Source organism: Cynocephalus volans, chromosome 10 (assembly GCF_027409185.1).
Source record: "Cynocephalus volans isolate mCynVol1 chromosome 10, mCynVol1.pri, whole genome shotgun sequence".
NCBI classification, from domain to species: domain Eukaryota; kingdom Metazoa; phylum Chordata; class Mammalia; order Dermoptera; family Cynocephalidae; genus Cynocephalus; species Cynocephalus volans.
Genome location: NC_084469.1, coordinates 33,193,864 through 33,217,974, shown reverse-complemented (window position 1 = coordinate 33,217,974; position 24,111 = coordinate 33,193,864). Strand labels below are relative to the sequence as shown.

Genomic DNA, 24,111 nt, shown 5'->3' with positions numbered 1-24,111 from the left:
CTGCATTCATGAACTCCGTAGGTCTCTGCTCCCCTTCTCGAGCTCTAGCAGCCCCAACTTGGCTGTCATTGCTTTTCTTTAGCTGTAAATTGGTTGATTTGTGAGAGAGAGTGACACTGGAGACCATCTATTCTGCCATCTTGACTGGAAGTCTGGATTAATGTTTTAAATGTGTCATTGCTTATTAGGCATCAAGCACTGGAGATAGTGATCAGCACAACAGATACAACCTTTGCCTTCACTGAGCTCACTTTGTTCATGGAACTTACCACATGGCAGGCATAGTATTTTATATAGCATGAATTCAATAAGTTGTCACTACCTTATGAGGTGTGTTCTATTATTCTCCCCCTTTTGCAGATGAGAAAACAAGTATAGGTGAAATGATTTTTCCTAAGGTCACAGCACTAGTAATGGAGCTAGATTTTGAGGCAGTTTCTGTGCACACTCTTATTTTTACCAGCTTTATTGAGATATAATTCATGTAGCATACAACTCATTCATTTAAATATACAATTCAATGGCTTTTAGTATATTCACAGAGATGTGAACCATCATCACAATCAATATTAGCACATTTTCATCACCCCAAAAAGAAACCCCACAACTCTAACCCAATTCCCTCCAACTCCCACTCCCTGCCAATCCCTAGGCAACCATTAATCAAATTTTGTCTCTACAGTTTCTTATTCTGCATTTTTCATGTAAATAAAATCATACAATATGTGGTCCTTTTATTTAGCATGTTTTCAAGGCTCATCCATGTTATAGCACGTGTCAGTGTTTCATTTCTATTGCTAAATAGTATTCTATTGTATAGGTTTACCACATTTTATTTATCTATTCATCAGCTAGACATTAGAGTTGTTTTCACTTTATGAATCATGTTGAGAAGCTGGCAGGTTAGCTCAGCTGCTTAGAGCACAGCCTTATAACACTAAGGTCATGGGTTCAAATCCCCTTACAGGCCAGCTGCCAAAAAAATTAAAAAGTAAAAAAAGAAATAGTGCTGCTATGAATATTTGTGTATGAATTTTTATGTGGATATATGTTTTCATCTATCTAAGAATAAAATTACTGTATTACATGGCAGTTCTATGTTTAACCATTTGAGAAACCAACAGATTGTTTTCCAAAGCAAAGGCACCATTTTCCATTCCCACCAGCACTGTATGAGAGTTCCAGTTTCTCCACTTCTTTGCCAAAACCTGTTAGCATCTTTTTTTTTTTTTTTTTTTTTTTTTTTGGCTGCTAGCCAGCCCTATCTTTTTCTTTATTATAGTCATCTTAGTGAGTGTTAAGTGGTATCTCACTGTGGTTTTGATTTGCATTTTCCCTGATGGCTCATGAGGTTGAGCATCTTTTCTTTTGCTGATCCCCATTTGTATATCTTAAATCTATAGATCAATTTAGGGAGTTAACAATGTTAATTCTTCTAATCCATAAACATGAGATGTCTTTCCATCTAAGTCTTCTTTAATTTCTTTTAACAATTTTTGTAGTTTTCTACTTCTGTGAAATTTCTCTAAATGATTTCATTCTTTCTGATGTTTTCACAAATGGAATTATTTTTTAAATTTCATTTTTGGTTTGCTCATTGCTAGTGCATAGAAAGACAATTGATTTTCTTACACCAATATTTTATTCCACATCCTTGCTGAACTCACTTATTTGTTCTAATTGTTATAACTATTAGTTCTAATAGTTTAATATGACACTTATAGGGTTTTCTATATATAAGAATACTTCAAAAAGTTCATGGAAAAATAGAATTAAAACATAATATGAATTTTTCCATGAGCTTTTTGAAGTATTCTTATACAATATCAATCATATCATCTCCAGATAGTTTTACTTCTTTCTTTCCAATCTGGACTCCTTTTATTTCTTTTTCTTGCCTAACTGTCCTGGCTAGAGCTTTCAGCACAATGTTTAGCAGGATGGTGAGAGTGTACATCTTCTTCTCATTCCTGATCTTAAGGAGATTCAGTCTTTCACTGTTAAGTATGATGTTAGCTGTAGGTTTGTCATAGATGCTCTTTGTCAGGTTGAGGAAATTCCCTTCTATTCCCTTCTATTCTATTTGAGTGTTTTTGTCATGAAAGGGTGTTGAATTTTGTCGAATGCTTTTTATGTGGCTATTGAGATGATCATGGGATTTTTTCCCCCTTTATTCAATTGAGTTGATTTATTAATTCATTCTCAGGTGTTAAACCAACCTTGCATCCCTAGGTTAAATCTCACTTGGTCATTGTGTGTAACCTTTTCATATATTGCTGGATTTGATTTACTAGTATCTTGTTGAAGATTTTTTGCATTTTTAATCACTATTTAATCAATATATTGGTTTGTTTTCTTGTGAGGTTTTTGTCTGGTTTTGCTATCAGAGTATAATACTGACTTCATAGAATAAGTTGGGAAGTATTCCCTCCTCTTCTGTTTTTAAAGAATTCATGAAGAATTTTTAAGACTTTTTTTTTTTTTTTTTTTTTTGGTGGCTGGCTGGTACAGGGATCAAACCATGGACCTTGGTGTTGTCAGCACTATGCTCTAACCAACTGATCTAACCAACCTGCCCAAATTTGTGAAGAATTTGAATTTTTAATTCTTCTTCAAATGTTAGGTAGAACTCACCAATGAAGCCATTGTAATAGTTTTTAAAATCCCATCTTGACCCAGCTTTGAGGCCATAGCTAGAGGCCAGTTAGTGCCTCTTCTTAACCAGCCAATTAAGTTCACACTCCAACCACTTCCCTTAGACTCTCACACTATGGGCCACTATACACCCAACCTAATCACCCCAGGGCCAGGTACTCAACAACCATGGACAGCTCCTATGCCCAAATCTGCTGAAATTATTCAAACTAGCTAATCCTAAATCTGCTTATCCTGTTTTGCCCATTCCTTCCCATGGACACCACAATAAAGATGCTTGCCCACAATTCCCCTCTCCGTTGTGACCAACTCCAGTGCTTCTCCTGAGTGGCTTTGTGTGGCTTGTTATGTTTACCCCAGAGAACTGTGAGTATAACAAAGTGTAAAACTCTTTCCGGTTTCTTTTCTTTTTTTTTTCTTAATTAGAGACCAAAATTTTTATTAACACCATTTGTACTTTTTTTGCAGCTTTAATTTTCAACATTATAACATTTACTGGACCCACTGGTGACTAAATATCTTCACATACCCATGAGCTAAAAACAATTTCTACCTAGGACTTGAATAAAATAGCAAGCTACTGCTCTGAGAAATGCATATTTATTTATAATATGCTTGTTTGTGCTTCTATAGAATTATGCTTATAAATAACATGACTGCAAAGATCTACATAAAATTCCTACACCCTTCAGGTTGTTCTACCATTAATCTGCTGATGTCTTACAAGAACTCTTACTGAACATTTTGCTACATTTCTTACATCAGATTTCTCTCTAGTGTGAGTTCTTTGATGTAGAACAATGGATGCATTCAAACTGAAGGACTTCACACAATTTCTAAATTTTCTATATTTATATGGCTTCTCGCCTGTATGAATTTGTAAGATTTTCATATCGCCTACACCATTTCTCTTATGTGCTATATGTGTAGAATTTTGATTTGGGGTTTTTTTTCTGGTGGGGATCTACTCATGTCAATTAAGGGATTAATACTGACATGGTTTCTCTCTCTCGATCTATGTCTGGCCTCATCACACCTCACCCAAGGTAATATGGTTAAAACAGCCATCTGGTCCTTGTCTTCTCCTGTGTGAAAATTTTTGATTACTAATTCAATCTCTTGTTATAGGACTATTCAGATTTTCTAATTCTCGTTGAGTCAGTTTTGATTATTTATGTCTTTCTAGGAATTTATGTATTTCATTTAAGTTATATAATTTGTAGGTGTACAGTTGTCATAGTGCTCCCTTACCATTCTTCATTTCTGCAAGGCTGGTAGTAATGTCCACTCATTACTGTTTCTATTAATATCATGTCAGACTGTCTCCCTAATTGGCTGTCACTGCAACAGCAAGATAATAGGAAAATCTATTTAGGGGTATATAGTAGGGAACAGGCACTGACAGTAAGAAAGAATGAAAAGATAAATATAGGGGCAGTTTTGAGAACAGGCATCTAGAGAAATTAAAGTTTTGATATTACAAAACAATAGAATCTAATATACAGGGGAAGTTAAGAATAAGAAATTGGGTGAGATTGACGCTGGATGGAAGATGGAGTGATTTTTGTCCTTTATTATATTGAGGTGGTATATTACATTAATTCATTTTCAGATGTTAAACCAGCCTTGCATTCCTGGGAAGCAGAGAGTGGGTAACTAGGTGTTTGTTATCCTAATTTATTCCTAAATTTCTGAGGGGAGAATTTAATTATTAGAGGATAATGGGGCCAAGTATATTAACTTATTCCTGCAGAAACACCACCATGACTAATAGCAATGGAATTAATGTCCAACCATTATTGAGCACTTACTTAACATAAAATGGACACCTGAATTCTAAATACTGTGAATTTCACCTTTCTATCCAGGTCATGACCATATTTTAACTGTGTTCAGATGAACTGTATTATTGCGCGGATAATGAGGCCAAGAAGGCCTGAGCTGCTGTTTCCTTAATAGGCAGCACACATCTTTATGAATATCTTAATATTCTGATTCCACTAGGCCTGTGGCTGATATAACAAACTTGGTGACCTAAAACACCAGAAATGTATTCTCTCACAGTTCTGGAAGCCAGAAATCCAAAATAAAGGTGTGAGCAGGGTCACACTCATACCCTTAGAGGTTCTAAGGGAGAACCTGTTCTTTGTCTCTTCTGTTGGAGTGAGCAGGACTGAAGCCATGTTGGAACCTAAAACTGCATGGGATGTACGCAAATAGTAAAAAGACAATTTTTTTTCTTGGCATGCATTTCCCTGAATTCCCTCTTTTCCCATGGTTATTTGATATTTTGAACCTTGGATACAGGACAAGATGACATTACTTACTTGAATGTAAAGTATCTGTCCAGCCAGCCTGAAGTTGCAGACTCACATGTACTACCCAGACCCTGAGATAACAGCAACAATGGGAGCAGAAACCAGATGGAGTCTTGGCAAGACTTTGCACCTGAAACCTTGCATGAAGCCCTCGCTGCCCATGTGCCCCTCCCTCCTAATTTTCATTTCCCACATTCTATTCCCTCATTCCCCTCTTTAAAAACCCCTCAGTAATGGATTCTCATACTGGGCAGCCATCAGAGAAAGAAAAAAAGATGTAAAAACCCCTTAGTAAACCCAAGTCTTTAGATGGCTTTAGTCTGCCCATTCTCCTTCAGGTTTCCTGGAGAGATGGGTTAGCCTAACATCTCTCCTTGGGTCACTGGTATTCCTGAATAAAAGCTAACTTCCACTGTCACGAACAATTGACTTTTGGTTATTTTTGTCTGGGGGCAGGCAGCCGGACCTGTGAGTTTGGTATCAATTTTGAGGAGCCTCAGCCAAGAGCTGAGTGTGCCCCGTAACAATTTCATCTTGTGGTGGCTGTTGGCATTCCTTGACTTGTGGCTGCATTACTCCTATCTGCCTTTGTGTTCACAATGCCTCCTCTCAAATCTCCCCCTGGCCTGTCTCTTATAAGGACACTTATCATTAGATTTAGGAACTACCCAGATAATTCAGCATGATCTTATCTCCAGATCCTTAACTTAATAACACCTGCAGAAAGCCCTGTTAGTCCATTTTCTGTTGCTTATAACAGAATACCTGAAACCAGATAATTTATGAGAAAATGAAATTTCTTAGGTTTGGAGGCTGGGAAGTCCAAGGTTGAGGGGGCACATCTGGTAAAGGCCTTCTTGAGAGGAACTCACCAGAGCCCCAGGGCAGCACAGGGCTTCACAGGCGGAAGTCTGAGCAATAGTGCATTTCCAAAGTTTTCTTCTTCCCCTTATAAAGTCTTAAGTCTACTCTCCGATAACCCATTTAAACAATTAACCCATTAACCCATGAATGGATTAATCCATTCATGAGGGCACAGTCCTCACAATCCAATCCCCTTTTTAAAACCCCACCTTTCAAATACCATACTAGGGATTAAGTTCCAACACGAACTTTGGAGGGTACAAACATTCAAACCACAGCAACCCCTTTCCCAAATAAGGCAACATTCACAGGTTCCAGGAATTAGGACATGAACTTATCCACCACCCTAGGGAATTTTGAATAAGCTAAAAATATGAAAAGAATAGAAAGTTCTCATTTGGGGAAAAAGCCATACTGTGGAAAGAAACATACCATGACATCATAGACAGCAGAAAATCAGAAACCAAAGCTTTTAAAACATATATATTTAATGTACAGGACTGGAAAAGGACTTCTTGAAAATGAATATATTTCAGGTGAACAAGGGCTTCCTAAATCTATGAATATTTCATTACAAATATTAATACCCTAAGTTACTCCTTCTCTACATAAAAGAGAAACTCCAAATCCTGTTCTTTAGGAAGACACGGAGGGCATTTAATACCTTAAGAGCTATCATTGCTATTTCTCCCCTTTCCTTAGATAATCTAACATCTCACATGGACCAATTACAAAAGAAATATTAGACTCCACTGAATTTAAGCACAAGATACAGCTAAAAATTCCCACTAGGGTACCAAATATTTGATGCTTATGAATGTTAATAAATAAGATAATTAAATATTAGCTACAGAATCTAAAACTAAGTGAAGCATGAAAAAAAAACCCACAGGTATAAATTCTTAACAGTCAGCAAATATAAATTTCACTAATTGGGTATGCTCTATGCTTCCTTTTCTATTCCAGTGGGATCTTATTTTTGTTCAAAATCTTCTCCTGATAGACTCCAAGATAGTAAATTGCTTACATCACCAGGGCCTCAGTCATGGAAAAGATTTATTTTGGAAACAAAATCAACTTCTTTCTCTTTTACCAAAGATTAAGGTTGTCTTTTTTGTTACTTCTTTCAACAAGTTATCAACTTCCTCATGTAAGAAAAGTCACTGGGCAAGAGCAAGCTCTGTATGTTGGCTGTCCCACAGTGTAATGACTGGTTAATAAAGGAGCCACCCATTAACCCTTTTCTCTTTTTGTCTCATCCAAAGAATAAGCCAAAAGGATCAAGGTCAAAAAAGACTCATGAACAAGGTACAACTATACAAATATCTTTGACTGGTCATATCTTCATTTCTTCAATCATGCCCCCAAATGAGCTGTTATTGAACCAAAAATCCCTTCCCACCTATTAGAGGCCTCTAAGGAACAGATGCTTCAAAGACTAGTTCAAGGTAGTATATAGATACTTCAGGAGAGTGGACCAAAAGAGGAAGATGTGGAATACAAGAAAAAATGAAAAAAGAATATCTAATAAAATATACAGTTTGCTTGAACAGTCACTGGTGTAAATTCCTTACCATTCTACTTTCTGACAGGCTCTTTCTTTTTACTAGTTAGAAATTAAGATATTTTCAGTCTTTTGCCTTCCTTTTCCACATTGTCTTTAATGTTCTGTAGTTTTCTGGAGTTCTGAACTAGGGACACCAAACTCACCCTAAAATCACTAGTCCCATGATCTCTGCCAACATTCTCAAGCTCATCAAAAAAAGTCAATGTCTGTTTGAGTTTGGTCTGAACAATTTTTTGCTCTTCTAATTCTGCAAGAAGGGCCTGCTTAGTACATAATTCAGTTTTATACTTCTCCTGTAACTGTTCAATTTCTTTTTGAAGAAGCTGGAATTCTTCCTCACTATAAGGATGTTTCTCCTTACATTTATCTTCAGGAAGCAAGATGTTTGGGGGAATACGCAAAATCAACTGCAAAAATAGCTGCTCCATTTTGCCAAAAAGGTTATCAAAACGTTCTTTCATGAAGCAAAGAAACTTCTCCGTGCATTTACGAATCTGGACTGGGCTAATCTCACAGTCTGGGATACCATCCAGCTTCTTCAGAATAACCTGCTCGACAGCCTGCATCACTTCAAAGAGGTAGTCTTGAAATGCAATGTAGATCCTAAGCATGCAAGTTTGTGGTGTGAAGCCAAAGAACTGGGCCTCATAGGTCATTGGATCAACAGACATCGTGGCTTATTTTGCTTTGCTATTTTTGATGGTGAAAAATAATCTGCAATGTAAAAAGAAAAATTCATTTAGATAACAAAATCATCTGCGGAAAGTAATGAATCACATTACAGATAGCAAACAAACAAGGAAGCAAATAAAGAAAAAATAAGGAGTTTGTGTTCCTTGATGCCACTTTGAGCCTTACTTGTCCACAATAGGATATAAACCCTCGCCTCCCTGAGGCTCTTTCCATCAGCCTATACCCTCCCTTTCACTCTCCTCATTATTCATTTCCATCATCACTCATTTACTGAAGACTTTGGCACATGGCTCAATCTTCTGAATTGTTTTTATTCTAAACAACTTTGAAGTGTAGACAGATGACCTAACCAATGCCTTAGAGAATCTCACATTCTTGCGCTTCACTGACCTACATCTCCATTCTTTCAGCCACCTGGCTCTTGCTATTTTTAACTTCTCTCCCCAACTGCTCCTACTTTTTGACCACAACCTCCTATGCTATTCTTTCAACTCTCATTCACATATTCACATTATATCTTAATCTTCAATATCAAATCTTCCTCTGACCGTTCTTGCTCTCAGTCTCTCCCACTACACTTCTTTCCCTATTCATTTTAGTCCCCATGATCTATCGTTTTAACTACTCCCTTACTAATGTCCTCAATTCCTTTGTCTTCCAACCTAGCCATCTGAAAAAAGTTCCAATTAGAAGATGAGCAAATTTTTTACCAGCTTTACAACCCCTGCAGGTTTTCTCAAGGATCTGAGAATCATTCCTTTCAAATGTAAACATCTAGGAAAACAGCACCCCATCTCTCTGTCACTGTAGAAGTTTAACCCAGGCATCTTTTTCAGAGCTGTAACCAAACCATATACTTGTCATAGAAATAAGAGAAATTTTATTATTCCTTCAAATAAAAGCAATTAGCTAAAACAAACTGCTACTTTAATTGTCAGATGAATTTCGGATGGATTTTATGAAGCTATTTGCAGCAAAAGGTACAGTCAGATCTTCTCATGGGAAGACAAGATGCTGTTAACCTTGAGAATTTATGTACGTAATGGCTAAAGATAGAGTGGTTATAACTGCCTGGTTGTATAAATAGGGTAGAATTTTTGTTTTTGTAATCTCATTCACAGGTTACCTACAATGCACTGTAATCTGAATATGCTTATTCAACAACACAACTGCTTTCTTTTCTGCTCTGTGGATCTCTGGATTGGCAGGATTTTTATTTCTTCAACACTTCCCTATGTCTCCAGGATCAAATTCAAACTCTTTGAACATGGCTTACAAGGGCCTTCATCATCTTGCCAGCTACATTCTGTTCTTTTTAAGTGCCTTCTATGTTTGTAACTAAGTTAATAATACTTCCTATTTCATGGCACTCTATTTTTGGTCCATATGCTAGGTTCTCTCCTACTTATTTTATTCTTCTACCTCTCATCTCCCATCCTTAGTAGGAACCTAATCTAGTTTTTTAATGTGTGCCCTTTCAATTCATCTTTATCTTTAACAGGTGTTAGATATATATTCTTGAAAAATATAGCTTAGTATATGTAAGTATACATTTTTATGTTGCGATATCACTTCATGTTATTATATTCAAGTTTATTTCATTGGTTCTGACTGAATTATTCCATCAATTTTATCATGTGCATATACCACACTTAATGTGTCCATTTTCGTTCTGTCAGACACCTAGTTTGCTTCCAGCATCTTGCTATCAGAAGTGCTGCAATGAACACCCTCCTATGATGTCTCCTTAGGGAGCTCCACGGTATTTACACAGGCAAGTAATCACTGGGCCATAGAACTTACTCATACGTTATTTCACTAAATATTGCCAAAGTGTTCTCCAGAACATTTAGACTTGTTTATACTCCCACCTGCAGTATATGAGAAATTTCTCTCATATCTTTGCCAACACTTGATACTATTCAACATACTAACTTTTGCCAATTTGGTAAGTGAAAAATTGTTTTACACTGTTACTTTTTTTGAAAACCAGAACAATCTAGCTCCACACACAGATTGAACAGTGAGAACCGAAACTATGGTACCTATATTCTCTCCCCCGCTACACACAATCTAATGTTTACATTAGTACACCTTTACTATTCTAGGAGACTAAAGTAATATCTTCATGGTTCAAACAGCTTGATTGCTCATTATGAACTCCCCAAAAGATGGATCAACTCTTCAATGGAAAGCATCAACAACTGGCACCCTCAGATTCTCTGAAACCCTTGCCTAAAAAATCCTTGCCTAGCTGTTTCCAGCAATCCCGGACTGTCATATCATGACCCCCGCCCAGTTCTAATCAAGCCCCCTCACTGAAAGACCCACTTTAAACCAAACTTCCAATTCTGAAAAGATTCTGATCTTGCCTTTCTTCCATAAGAGTCACTGCCAAAGCTCTGTCGACGTGCTGCTCTCCTTCCACGGTAAGCAATAAACCGGCATGATTTTATCAGCAGGCTGTGAGGGTGATATATGAGGGAGGTTTCTTTCCTGTGAATTACCAGTTCACATCCTTTTTAAAAACTACTCTCTCCAGACTTTTACTTGGTTTCTTTCTTATATACTACCAGACTTGATAGTCACTTCGGTGTTCCAAAACTCGTTCGTGCTTCTTCCTACCCCATCGAGTAAAGTTATGATGTTCTTAACCTCTCCTGCCATGATCTGGCTACCTTTTGTTCCAACAAAACCAACCCACGCTCTTCCCCCAAGGAGGAATGCCTTAGCCAAATATCCTTCAAGGGCCAGTTCAAATACACTTCCCTGATGACCCACTCACTCTTTTGTATTCCCATCAGGACTTCTTTTCGGGCACTGACCGATCAAGTTGTACCGTCTCGTCTTCTCTGCTAGGCAGTTTCCGACAGCAGGATGAGGACGGCCTAGTCAATATTTGTAGATCACAAGCGGGAAATGCCCAGGCCATCTCGGTGAGTTTAGTTGCCTAATAGCCCGCGACCCAGCTGGACAGGACCCAGAAACCGCAGGGCGGGAGCTGCTTCCGCCGGCGGCGTCTCCCGTCGGGCCCCGCGGCCCCACTGCACGCCGGGACATTCCAGTAGGAGCCCGCGCCCAGGCCCGCGGCGCTGACCAGTCAGGCCGCTCCAGCGCCCCGGCGGTGATGCCTAACCCAGTCCCACCCCTTTCCGCTCCCCCTCGCGGAAAATGCAGTTTCGCGGCACTGACCGTAGCGACCATGAGGATGATGGATTCAACCACACACCAGTTTCCCGCCACCTCCTTTAAACCACTGCGAGCGCTAGAGCTAGGCTGCGCCGCGGACTCCGCGAAATTCTGACTGATAAGTGTCTCAGCGAACGAAAACAAAGGCGGGATGCTTCCACGCTCCTGATTGGCTGGCTGTCGGGTGGGAAGGGGCACCCCGATTGGTGACGGGAAGGGGCTGGGCGGGAAATGCTAGCTGTGGCCGGCGGGGATTGGCGGAAGGTACCGGTACTTTCTCTCCTCTCCCTGACGTTAGTGGGTGGGGAAGCGCGGCAGGGGCGCCGCAGAGACCCAACTCGTGATTGGCGGGTGTATTTCTTTAGTGCTTTAGCGATTGGTGGCTGGCCGGCCGCGCGGCGCTGATTGGGCAGCAGCGAGAAGGCTAAAGAGGGGGCTCTTTTAGCCCGCCCCCGCCTCCTGGCGGAAGGGGAAGTGGGGGGCAGGCGGCGGTTGGGAAGATGGCGTACCAGAGCCTCAGGCTGGAGTACCTGCAGATCCCTCCGGTTAGCCGCGCCTACACCACCGCCTGCGTCCTCACCACCGCTGCTGTGGTGAGCAGCTGCGACGCCACCTTCTCATTATCCGGGCTGGATACGACTGGGCCTGCAGGAAACTCGGGTTGGGCCTCAGGGAGGCCCAGAGGGGCTGGTCCCAGGGGTGGGTGGAAGCGTACAGGGCTCACTTTGTGGTTCGGAGTGGTCCCGAGAGTCCTTACCCAGTGACCCGAGGAGTGCTGCTCCTTGAAGGGTCAGGTCAGTTTCTGAGAGATGAAGACCAGACCTATAGTGGGAACCGCCCACCCAATAAATGTGTTCGAGAGCTCTGGCTATGGCCAGGTGGTCCCCTGGTGACTAGTGGGAGGAAGGTCCACTTCTTGAAGAAACTTAGGTAATTGAAGATAGAAAGCTGGAAATTGTGGATATAATGGGCTGGCTGCAGGCATCTAATCCTAATGGTGTCAGGGTCTTGAGTCTTGTGTTATTTGGAGAGAGAGTTGTGTTGTTTCACACATCTGTTTCAGGTGGTGCCCATGTGATGGCAGATTCATAGCAGCTGCTCTGTTGTATCTAAACTATCACCACCTACCTGTGTTCCATGCCTTCATGTCAGCCTCAGCTATTGCAACATAAAACAAACTTTGTGTTAGGTATTGAGGATACAAAGAATTGTACCAATTCTAGAGAATTCTTTACCAGCCTCTTCCTGGGTTCTAAGAAGGAAGGCTTAAAGGAATTCCGTCTAAGTAACTGACAGTTGGAAATTGCTAGACCTAGTAATGTTTGTTGAAAATGATGAAATTTTGTTTCTTGATTGATTTGCTTTAAGAAGTTCTTTTTCCCTTTTAGCAGCTGGAATTGATCACACCTTTTCAGTTGTACTTCAATCCTGAATTAATCTTTAAACACTTTCAAGTAAGTGGTACATCACAACCATGAGTAACGTTTCCTTTTTTTTTTTTTTTCTTACTGTTTAGTAGCAAATCCTGCCATATACTATCTCAAAAAAGAATCCAGTGGGAACCTTTGATTATAAGGGGTTTTTTTTTTGGTTTTTTGTTTTTTTCCTCCTCCAAAAGGATCCGAACCCGTGGCCTTGGTGTTATCAGCACCACACTCTCCCGAGTGAGCCACGGGCCGGCCCTGATTATAAGTCTTATTGTCAGGATGTAAAGCAGTGATTCCGCAGCCTTCAGAATCACTTAGGGAACTTTTAAGAGATTTTCCGGCTCTCACCAAATCAGAATCACCAGTGTAGGAATTAAGACTCGATATTTATTTTTAAGGTTCCCTGCATGGTTTTGATGTGTCCAGTTCCTGTATTTGGGTATCGCTGGCTTAGAGTTAATGTTTGAGAGGAGACTGACCAGCTGGCTGCCCAGGAAGCATCTCACAGGATGGCCTTATTTTGTCCATTCATCACCTGGGCATTCCCTTCATCGCGGTGTTATCACCATGACCCAGTTCAGAAACTCACTTCTGTGGGCCGAGGCCGTGGCGCACTCGGGAGAGTGCGGCGCTGGGAGTGCGGCGACGCTCCCGCCGCGGGTTCGGATCCTATATAGGACTGGCAGGTGCACTCACTGGCTGAGTGCCGGTCATGAAAAAGACAAAAAAAAAAAGAAACTCAGTTCTGTTAGTGCTTTTACAATGATCCATCTTCCAGGGATCAGATCATTTAAAACAACATGCTGGTTTATTAGATTACGGTGGGAGTCCTTTCCAGTGATTAAAATGCTAAAAGAGAGATGTATTTTTCTGCTCCAGGATTGTTATACAGGCTGTCATTGGAGTGAGGGAGAGACCCAAAAGCCGATAATTCTGCCTCTAAACATGGTGTTCCCTTTGTCTCAGATATGTTTAATTTACTTCGTACATCCATTGAACTCCAGCTTCCCTTTAAGACACAGCTTTTGTGTAGTCTTCTTGTATTCATCCTCCTTTGTTTTAGATTATCTCTCACGTTTGCAGTTATTTATATGCATGTCTCCTGAATAGGATGAGGACTTTAAAATCCTGGATGCAATTGCTATGTAGAACTGAATTGTTTCAACTTTAATGGTTACCAGTTCTCAAAATTTAATGATGTGTAAAGCAGTCCTGTGTCACTGCCTTTTTCCTTCAGTACTCACATGGCCTTTGCTGGCAGCTGTAGATCCAAGTGTTGCTTCCTGCTGGTTTCTGGCTTGCTTGACTTAACTTTGCCTGGAGTTAAACTAGTGATGACACAGTGCATCTGCATTTGGAGTTAGGGGTTCTAGATATGAGATTCAGAGTCTCCAACTACAAAGCTGCATGTCCTTGGGCAAGCCATTTAAAAATTATCCCTGTCATTTAGTTTCCGCATCTGTGAAATGGAGATGGTAGTACCAGCCTGATTGTTTTGCAGGATTATTAAGATCACATGAGATAGTAAACTATGTCAAAACACTTTAAAATGTTAAGTGCTCTCCCATATTGTAGGTGTGGAGAGGAAAGAGTGTATCAGGGGTTTTAACATGAAGATGAGTGCCCTCCTATCTCCCAATTAAACTCTAATTATTAGAGCATTAATTTTTACAGGAGGTTGGCTGGTTAGTTCGGTTGGTTAGAGCGTGGTGCTGATAACACCAAGGTCAAGGGTTTGATTCCTGTACTGGCCAGCCACTAAAAAAAGAAAAAGAAAGAAGTGGTTCCTATAGGGAGGTGGCTATTTGTCCAGACTAGAACTTGAAAGTTTGCCTTAGAATTATCCTTTCCTCTAGATGTTTCTGACTGCCTAATGTAGAAACATTTCTTTGCAATTTATATAAGATCCCTGAAATTTTTCTCTGGTATCTCAGAACTATTTGTTAGATTGTAATGCTACATATATGAAAGCACTGTTTTCTATTCTGCAGTTTTACCCAGTCTTTCCATCAAACTTTTTCCACAGTTTGCCTTACCATATGGTGTGGGCTTTTTTAAGACAATCAGAATTTCAAATTTTCTGTCCCGTTCTTATCCAAATGATATCTTACAGACTTCCAGTTAAAAACAACACAAAAATCTGACGTCAGGCTGTGTGTCCCAGTTTTTGGTTCAGAACAGATTATCACCCTATCCATGGCCTTTCTTACATCATAGTCATGGGACATCTCTTTTGTTTTAATATGGAAATGTTTCCTGGTAACATATTTTACTTAATTCATTTTTCTCTTGGTTTTTTTTTTTTTAAACAGATATGGAGATTAATCACCAATTTCTTATTTTTTGGACCAGTTGGATTCAATTTTTTATTTAACATGATTTTTCTGTATCCTTTGTTAACTGGGGGTAGAGTCAAAACTTTGTTTGCTTAGGAAATACAATCTTAAGTTGAAACTATTACTCCTGTTATTTATTTCTGATACCATCTTAAATGTAGCTGCTGGGTCAGTGATACATAAAGTAGTTAGTCAGATAGTAATGTCTTGAAGATCACTGTTTGTTCAAATGGAAGGTTTGAACCATAACAAGGTATCTTTTCTGCCCTTAAGTTGCTTACAAATCTGCCCAAGGAAGGAGAAAAGTGATTTAATCAAGGCATATTTACAAACTAACAGGTACAGTGGTAAACACAACATTAATTCAGTGATAATTCAGTGATAATTCAATTAACAGAGTTTTGGCCTGGTTTGGGGAGTGGGTTCATGAGGAATTGAGAACTTGAGATCTCTCCTTGGATCCTGGATGCTGATTCTACTGGCTGAAAAGACAGTGCCATAAAGTCTCCCAGGCTTGCTATGTTCCAGTTTGTTGAAAGAGGAAAAGCCATGCTGTGGTAAAATGATGATTGGGGCAACTGAGCAGGGCACCTCTCCTCCACCGCCATCCTCTGGGTTAGGAGGGGAGTTACATCTCAGCTCATCTGCAGTAGACTGAGGGCTTTATAGGGGCGACGGGGTTTCTGTCCTAGGATGGATTCCTGTGTCTTCTGTATAACGTATCATTCCAGTAAGTTTCTGATAAGGTTTTTTCATCATAATGTACTCATTGACTCATCTATAGAAATGCTTAGCCTGCCTGTCCTGGAAAAGTAGTTTATCACACAGAGCTTCTTGATGGGATTTCTCCCAAGTTAGGTCATGGAAAAGCAAGGATGGTGCAGGTTAGGGTGTGGCTGAGCATGAGAAAGACAGTACAAATTTGAAAAGGTCTAATAGGTGACTGGAAGCATGTTTATGTAGCATCTGGATTAGTTCTCCAGCCAGGGACAGTCTTTGTAAAGTATGGTGCTGGTCTTGACCTTACCTAAAATGCCTGGCAAAAGAAGAGTAATCATATAACCATTCAAACATTCTTACAGAAACAAAGGCTTGGATTCTTACAAATAATGTGGTGTCCAAGTGTATATAAGTGATACATTAAATTCTTCTTTCTTCATATCTGTGTGCTTAACATTTTCTTAACTCGGAGCTTAAGATATCGCTACTGTCGAATGCTAGAAGAAGGCTCTTTCCGAGGTCGGACAGCAGACTTTGTATTTATGTTCCTTTTTGGTGGATTCTTAATGACTGTATCCTTCAACAAATAGAAAAAATACAGGAAAATGTCGAAGATCACTCTGTCTCTTCCTGAAGCTTTTTTATCTCCCACAATTGATTAGATATTTTGAACAAACAGATAAAAGTAGACCTCCAAAATTTAGCTTCAGGGCACTACGATTTATTTTACAGCACCCTTTCTGTGACAGTTTTCCAAGCCCAGAGGTTGTACAGGATGCCTTTCCACTGTGAGCAAGTCAGAGGAACTTTTAACCCAGGTGGGTTATTATTAAACATCTCAGTTATATCATTGTTGATTGGTGTATTTCACTTTTAAACTAAGTTGGTAAGACATTTGGTTACTATCAAAACTGACAAATTATTTTTTAAAAAAAGAATTTTGATCTATATAACAGACTTGGATGTAGTACTATCTGACGAGATGTTTTTGTTCCAGCTGGCTTTATTCATCTCTGTAAAGGTGCTGTTGGTGAGTGAGCATTGATGTCATTGTTGACCAAAGAACAAACACATTTTCCAGAGAGGCAAGAATTTCACGAAAGCAGAACATTAGTTTGAAGTAGCTAGAAACCAGGTGATTTAGTAATCAGGTTTTGCCCGATTGCTTTGGGTAATTATTTTCAGGGTTTTTTTGTCTTCTGTTGTAAAACTGTAGCTACTTGACTTTTCCAACTCAAACTTTCATTAAAATAAAACACAATCTTTAGTTCTCTTGCTCAGTCTTCCGTATAATGCTTTTAATGTTGATATTTTCCTTAATGCCATCCGCTAGCTTTTTGGCTTGTTTGTGAGCTTAGTTTTCTTGGGCCAGGCCTTTACAATAATGCTGGTCTACGTGTGGAGCCGAAGGAATCCATATGTCCGCATGAACTTCTTTGGCCTTCTCAACTTCCAGGCCCCCTTTCTACCGTGGGTGCTCATGGGGTTTTCCTTGTTGTTGGGGAACTCAATCATTGTGGACCTCTTGGGTAAGAATCTTATCACTACTTTTTCTATTATTTTACCTGTAAATTTAGTTTATAACTACTTTTCATGTTTATTCTGTCTGGCCTTCATGAATAGCTATTGTGGGATTATTTGATAATTACATCTCAAAGACTATAATATTAGTTCATGAATTTTTAATAATTATACTCACATTCATCCTAAATGTAAGCAATTTATGTTGGTAGGTCCACCTGCAATTGAAATTTTAATGCTCTTATTTCTGGTTGACTCTAGGTATTGCAGTTGGACACATATATTTTTTCTTGGAAGATGTATTTCCCAATCAGCCTGGAGGAATAAGAATTCTGAAAACACCATCTATTTTGTGAGTATGTAACACCAGGTTACATGTTCCTTGCAGACAATCCAGGATAGGGTCCATGATCTGTATTTTCTTGGGGCTCCCATGGCTGCTGGTACACATAGTTCAGGTCGGTAAATATTTGCAGATTGAGCAATCTAACTGCAGCTGGATTGGGTAGGAGCAGATGGTGCCAGGGTTATGGCAAGAGCGAGATTAATAGGCGCAGGATGTCATGGAGGTGACCTGGTAATTGTTGTCCTGGATGACCACTATGACTTCCTGTCCCAGAGAGGAGTCTGCTGGTTTTATAAATGCTGATGTCTTGAGTTTAGAGAGGTGAGATAGCAAAATGGGCAAAATTGGTGGGAGGAAAGTTTCTGAAAGTAGAATTTCTGGCCTACCAAGTAGGTGTTAGACATAAGCAGTGAAGTAGAATGGAAATAGCTTTGGACTAGAAACCAGGTATAGCTGTTCCACTGACCAACCATATGATTTTAAGCAAGTCCCTTCTTTTTCCACTTCATTTTCCTGAGGTAGAGCTTTGATTTATCAGACCTCTTTCTACTCCAGAATTTTGTTTCCTTGGGAAATACTACATTAAAAAGGGCTCGCTTGAGGAATAAAATGTGAATTTTTGTTGTAAAATGTTTGTTGTAGAATAGTTAAGCAAAAAGAAGAAAGTAAAATCATCTATAATCCCACCATTTAGATACAGCAGTGGATACCATTATTAACTTTTTATATGCATTCTTCAGTCTTTATGTGTACTTTTTTAAAATGTTATTTATAATCTTTTAAACTTAATATGTCACACTCATCTTTCCATCTTAAATATCCTACAAAATTGTAACAGCTACATAATATTCCCTGGTATGGATATAGCATAATTTTACTAATCCCTTATTGATGGATATTGAGGTTAGTTCTTGCTTTTCCCTTCTCTAACTGAAGTGGTGAATGTCTTTGTAGCTAAATCTCTGCACATATCCATGATTAGTTTCAAAGCGTAAATTCCTACAAGTGGAATTGTTATTTTATTTATTGCCAAAATCCCTTCCAGAATGGATATTCAAGTTTACATTTCTACCAGCAATGTATAAGTGTTCATTTCCCCACATCCTCATCAAATAAGGGAGGTATTTTATTTACCCTTTCCTAGTTTGATAGCTATAAGATGGTGCCTCATTTTTTTATTTTTATTTTTTTTTATTTAAAACAATTACAGGCTTATAGAAAATTAATAATTCAGCACAGAGGACTTCTTTATCCCTTTAGATATTTGAAAGTAAATTGTCAGTCTAGTGTCCCATCACCCCCTTTAATGTGTATTGTCTGTAAACAAGAAAATTCTGCATAGTCAAAATCAGGAAATAAACAGTTAATGCTCAGACTCGATTTCAGTTTTGACAGTTGTCCTAATAATGTTTTTTATAGTGAAAGAATCTAGTTCAGATTCAGGTGTTGTGTTTAGTTATCATGTCTCTTTAGTTTCCTTCAGTTTGGAACGGCTGCATGGTCTTTCCTTGACTTTCATGACATTGACATTTTTGAAGATTATGGGCCCGTTTTGTAGAATATCTCTCAATTTTGGTTTGTCTAATGTTCCCTCACATTTAGGCTCAGGTTTTGCATCTTTGGCTGGACAAATCAGAGAAGTGACACTGCATTCTTCTAAACGCAGCCTGTTACCAAGGGATGTCAATTTGTCATATTTGTCAAAGTGGTGGTAATCACTTTGATTACTTGAGTAAGGTGTCTGCCAGGCTTCTCCACTGTAAAGTTACTCTTTTTCCTTTTGTAATTAGGTACTTTGAGGCTATGTAAACATCTCTTTCCTTATCAAATTTTAATTCATTTACTCACATCTATGTGGATTCATGATTTTATATTTTATCCATGGATTATAATCCTTTATTGTCATTGTTTGTTTTGATGCTCATACTGTCCCAGATTTGGCCAATGTGAACCCCCTTGAAACTGTCTTCTAAGTCTTTTTCAACATGTTCCTATCATTTTTTTAATGTAATTTTTAATTTTCTGGACCAAGAAGATAGCCCAGACTCGTCTTGTTCTTTCCTTGACCCAGTCCTGGAATCACCTATTTCTTCAGGGATCCCTGGTTCCTTTTTAGTGGAGAATGGTATTTAGAAGCCAAGATCTGGGTGCTAGATATGTTCATTGCCATTGGAGAGTTGCCGTTCCCAGATCTTCTCAGTGAACAGAGCAGTGCAATTATATGTATGTATATGAGTGTATATTTGTCTGTATTTGTTTTGGTTTTGTTTTGGCAGCTGGCTGGTACAGGGATCCAAATGTCTATATTTTTAAGCTATATATTTTTTAAAATATGGTTTTATACTGATAATCCCAGTTCTGGTACAACCCCACATAATTCATTCTAATTTTTTTCTTTCTATATTTTCACTCCAGTATTTTATTATGAAAATTTCAAAACTTACAGAAAATCAGAAAAAAGTGTACAGTGAACATCATCTATCCACCACATAGATTCTACAATTAATATTTTACTATTCTTGCTTTTTGCACATTTATTCTTCCATCCAGCATTCAATATATTTAATTCCCTGAATACTTTAGCGTGTATGTGTATCATTAACTAGAGTTCAGTATTTATTTATATACAACAAAATACACAAATCTTAAGTGGGTCAACTAGTGAATTTTCATGAGTACTTATACCTGTGTAACCCAAACTATCAAGTCAAAGAAAATTGCCATCAACCAGAAAGTTCCCTGAGGTCCCTTGCCTGTTAGTCATTGCTCCTGTCTCCTAAGAAACAATCGCTATTCTAATTTTGTTACTCTGTAGATTAGTTTTGCATGTTCTGCAACTTCCTGAGTGGAACCATACAATATGTATGTATTCTTCTGTATAAGGCTTCTTCATGCAACATAAGGTTTTTGAAATTTAACTATGTTGCATGTATCAGTAATTTATTCCTTTTTATTGCTGAGAAGCATTTCATTGTATGAATATACCACCTTTTGTCTATATTTCCATATTCTCACAGTGAGAAACCTGATTCCTATTATCATTAATGTATTTACTTACTTATTTACCCGCAATATGTAAACAATCTCTCATCATTGTCTCCCCCTCCCCCATGTGGATGCCTTGCTCATCTCACCCAGATTTCCCAGGCCAGGCTGCCCTCTTATGAGGATGCCCTCCTTACCTGACTCAGGACACCTCTACATGTGCATGACCCAGTTGGGCTGATTCCCCATATAGCAGGCTGCTCCCTGACCCCCATCCTGCTCCGGGCCACTTACAGCTCACCTCCTTGTGTGGGTACCTACTTTGTTCTGCCCCACCTAATGTTTGGGCAGTAGAAGGAATCTCAGTTTTTAATATGCTTTCCTTTGATTATTACGGAAGTGAACATTTTTATGGTTATTGACCATTTGAATTTCCTTTTTGAATTCCCTGTTCAGGCCTTTATTCATTTTTCTTTCTTTTTTTTTTGGCCATAGACCAATATGGGGATCAAACCCTGGACCTTGGTATTATCAGCACCATGCTCTATCCAACTGAGCTAACTGGCCAGCCCCCTTTGCCCATTTTTCTATAGGTGTGTTTGTTTTTGTTGTTAATTTGTAAGAATTTAAAAAGCTCATTTTTAAATATAAATACTTTTTCTGACTCCAGTGTAAAGTAAAAGTTTTCAGATACATTTCTAATTTTTTCAACTGTGGGCAGTTTCACTTAGAAATATGAATGCAAATAAAGGATGCTGCTTTAATGGTTCATTCTTTAATGAGATTTTGAATTACTACATGATAGTATTTAAAAAGTCTTTTGGGAACTGGCCAGTTAGCTAGCTCAGTTGGTTAGGCGTGGTGCTGATTACACCAGGGTCCAGGGTTTGGTCCCCTTACTGGCCAGCCACCCCCCAAAAAAAAGTATTTTGGACATTAGCTACCCCTTCCTATGCTCTGCAGCAATTTTTCTTGGAATACCTTGTTAATTTTTTTTAATTGTGGTAAAATAACAACTAATATAAAATTTACCATCTTAACCATTTTTAGATGTACAGTTCAGTGGCATTAAGTACATTCATATTGTTGTGCTACCATCACCACCATCCGTAGACCTCTTTTTGCAGATCTGAAACTCTATACCCATTAAAGAACTCCCCATTCCCCCATCCCACCAGCCCCTGGAAACCACCGTTCTACTTTGTGTTTATGAATGTGACTACTCCAGATACCTAATATAAGTGGAATCATACAGTATTTGTCCTGTCATGACTGGCTTATTACACTTAGCGTAATATCCTCAAGGTTCACTCATGTTGTAGCATATGTCAGAATTTCCTTCCTTTTCAAGCCTGAATAATATTCCATTATGGGTATATATCACATTTTGTTTATATATTCATCTGTTGATGGACACTTGGGTGACACCTTGGTTATGGGAAAATTGTCATGATAAGTGAAAGTCAGGTTACAAAACAAGTGTGATTCAACTTTTGTAAGATTACATACATATAGTTCTAGAAGAATAAAACACCAACAATAATTATTTCTAGGGATTTTGGATATTTTGTTCATATTTCTTTTTTTGTCTGTAATTAATATGTATTGCTTTTGTAGTAAAAATTAGTAAAGGAAGCAAAAGTTAATATAAATGTTAAATAATTATGGATACCTTTAAGATATGATCACTGAATAACTGGCAACCAGATGTAATGCTTATCCATCGGTGGAAACCCTGTAGGAACTGAACTGACTTTGCAGTACTTTGGACCTGAGAAGATTCTGGGACTAAAAGATGTCTGTCGCCTGTCTTTTAGGAAGGCTATTTTTGATACACCAGATGAGGATCCAAATTACAATCCACTACCCGAAGAGCGGCCAGGAGGCTTCGCCTGGGGTGAGGGCCAGCGCCTCGGAGGTTAAAGCAGCAGTGCCAATAACAAGACCCAGCTGGGAAGGACTCAGTGAAATACCCCTTGGGATTCTTTTATCCTTTATTGCAAAAGTGTGAACACTTTTGACAGCTTGGCAGACTTTTAACTCCAGAAGCACTTTATGAAATGGTACACTGACTAATCCAGAAGACATTTCCAGCAGTTTGCCAGTGGTTCCTCACTACAGTGGTACAGAAAGTGTAATCTCTTGGAGCCAAAAAACTGGAGAAACAAATAGCCTGCCACCTCTAACAAGTACATGAGTACTTGAATTCTGTGGTATAAGTTAGGGCTTTTTCTTCCTCCTCCTCTTTAATAGATGAGGCCACGGTGTAAATGGAAGTTTCAGAGAGGACAAAATAAAACTGAATTCCATCTCTCTCTCACTGTATTAAGGCTTTTGTGTGTGATCTTTTAAATTATGATAATGTATTCTAGCTCTCCTGCATAGGTCTGAGCTCAGAGCAGATTACATGCCTGTTCTTCCTGTGTCTTCACAGCTTTTGACTGGATTTCATTTCAAGATTGGAGATAATGTAGCTGTTATGCTGTGGCTGTATAAGTCTCACTTATTCAGAATGCTAACTTCAGTAGAAAGAAGATTTATTTCTGTTGTCTAGGTAGTCTGTTCTCCATCTGGGTTTTGTAAAACTTCCGGTTGTCAGACGATATGGAAAAAAGGGGGGAGTGGACTGCTTATAGCATCAGGAATTCAGCTATGGAAAAGTCAGCTGTAAGCAGAAAGCTAACATGGCATCTTATTTACTCTTCTTGCATTTCTCCATTAAGAAATATCTAGAGGAAAACTGGTAATGGCCACATTTTGGAAAACTACAGGAAGATTTTTATTAGACCTGGAAAAGAATTGGAATGTTGACTTTGGAGCCAGATGAACAGGTACCGGTTAGGCAGGCATGAAACTGATCCTCCTGGGTCTTTGACTAGTTAACATTTGCCATTTGCTTCATGAACCTTTTTGGAGCCAAGTACCTGGTTTACCAGTCAGGTAAACCAATCAGGTAGAAATTAGACAGGGTCTACAGAAGTAAGCATTTATTGCCTGTGATTTAATAAATGCTTGTCCAAAATAATGTCTTCCCTGGGTCTCAGCACCTTTGCATTCACACTGCTGAAGTGATTCAGAGAACCCAGAAGAGTAAAAAGGCCATCCCCAGGAAAGAAAGGATTTCAAATAGTTTTCATCAACAGTGTATAGGCACAGGACCCTTTCCCAAAACTGGATTGTCAATAAGTAGTTCTACTTGGTTAAGGGATAGCTTTCCAGAGTGTGAGATTTTCTTCAAAAAGATCAACATAGACTTAGAGTAAACATAATAAACATCCTAAATGGGAATTTTCAGATTGTTTTTGAAGTGAAAAGTATTTTAATGTCTTTAAATCTAAATGGGATGTGCATAAATAATGGAATTTAATATTAATATTTTACATGTTGCTAGTAAGTAACTTTGAATATAATGGTTGCAATTTTATGGAACTTGGGTCAATGGGACTGCTTTTTTTCTAAGCAGTTTAAAAAATCTTTTTAAAGTTTAAAT

General features: G+C 38.7%; 2 protein-coding genes across 5 annotated transcripts; one reads left to right on the top strand and one right to left on the bottom strand.

The window, feature by feature from the left end:
• Positions 1-6,307: 6,307 nt before the first annotated feature.
• On the bottom strand, positions 6,308-11,373 carry MIS12 (MIS12 kinetochore complex component). 3 transcript variants are annotated; one of them, XM_063111983.1, is made up of 2 exons: positions 11,290-11,373; positions 6,308-8,118 (listed from the first exon to the last, which is right to left on the bottom strand). In XM_063111983.1, exon 2 carries the CDS (start codon positions 8,073-8,075, stop codon positions 7,455-7,457), a length of 621 nt encoding a protein of 206 aa, XP_062968053.1. In that variant the 5' UTR covers positions 8,076-8,118; positions 11,290-11,373; the 3' UTR covers positions 6,308-7,454. The 3 variants fall into 3 exon arrangements, with proteins under 3 accessions (XP_062968053.1, XP_062968052.1, XP_062968051.1); XM_063111982.1 differs by lacking the exon at positions 11,290-11,373 and adding an exon at positions 10,883-11,108; XM_063111981.1 differs by lacking the exon at positions 11,290-11,373 and adding an exon at positions 10,923-11,108.
• Positions 11,374-11,768: 395 nt separating this feature from the next.
• DERL2 (derlin 2) lies at positions 11,769-23,867 on the top strand. 2 transcript variants are annotated; one of them, XM_063111564.1, is made up of 7 exons: positions 11,769-11,879; positions 12,675-12,740; positions 15,026-15,099; positions 16,248-16,341; positions 17,103-17,298; positions 17,552-17,642; positions 22,439-23,867. In XM_063111564.1, the coding sequence occupies exons 1-7, from the start codon at positions 11,787-11,789 to the stop codon at positions 22,542-22,544; spliced, it is 720 nt and encodes a 239-aa protein (XP_062967634.1). In that variant the 5' UTR covers positions 11,769-11,786; the 3' UTR covers positions 22,545-23,867. The 2 variants fall into 2 exon arrangements, with proteins under 2 accessions (XP_062967634.1, XP_062967635.1); XM_063111565.1 differs by having other exon boundaries at positions 17,552-17,646; positions 22,439-22,486.
• The last annotated feature ends 244 nt before the right edge of the window (positions 23,868-24,111 follow it).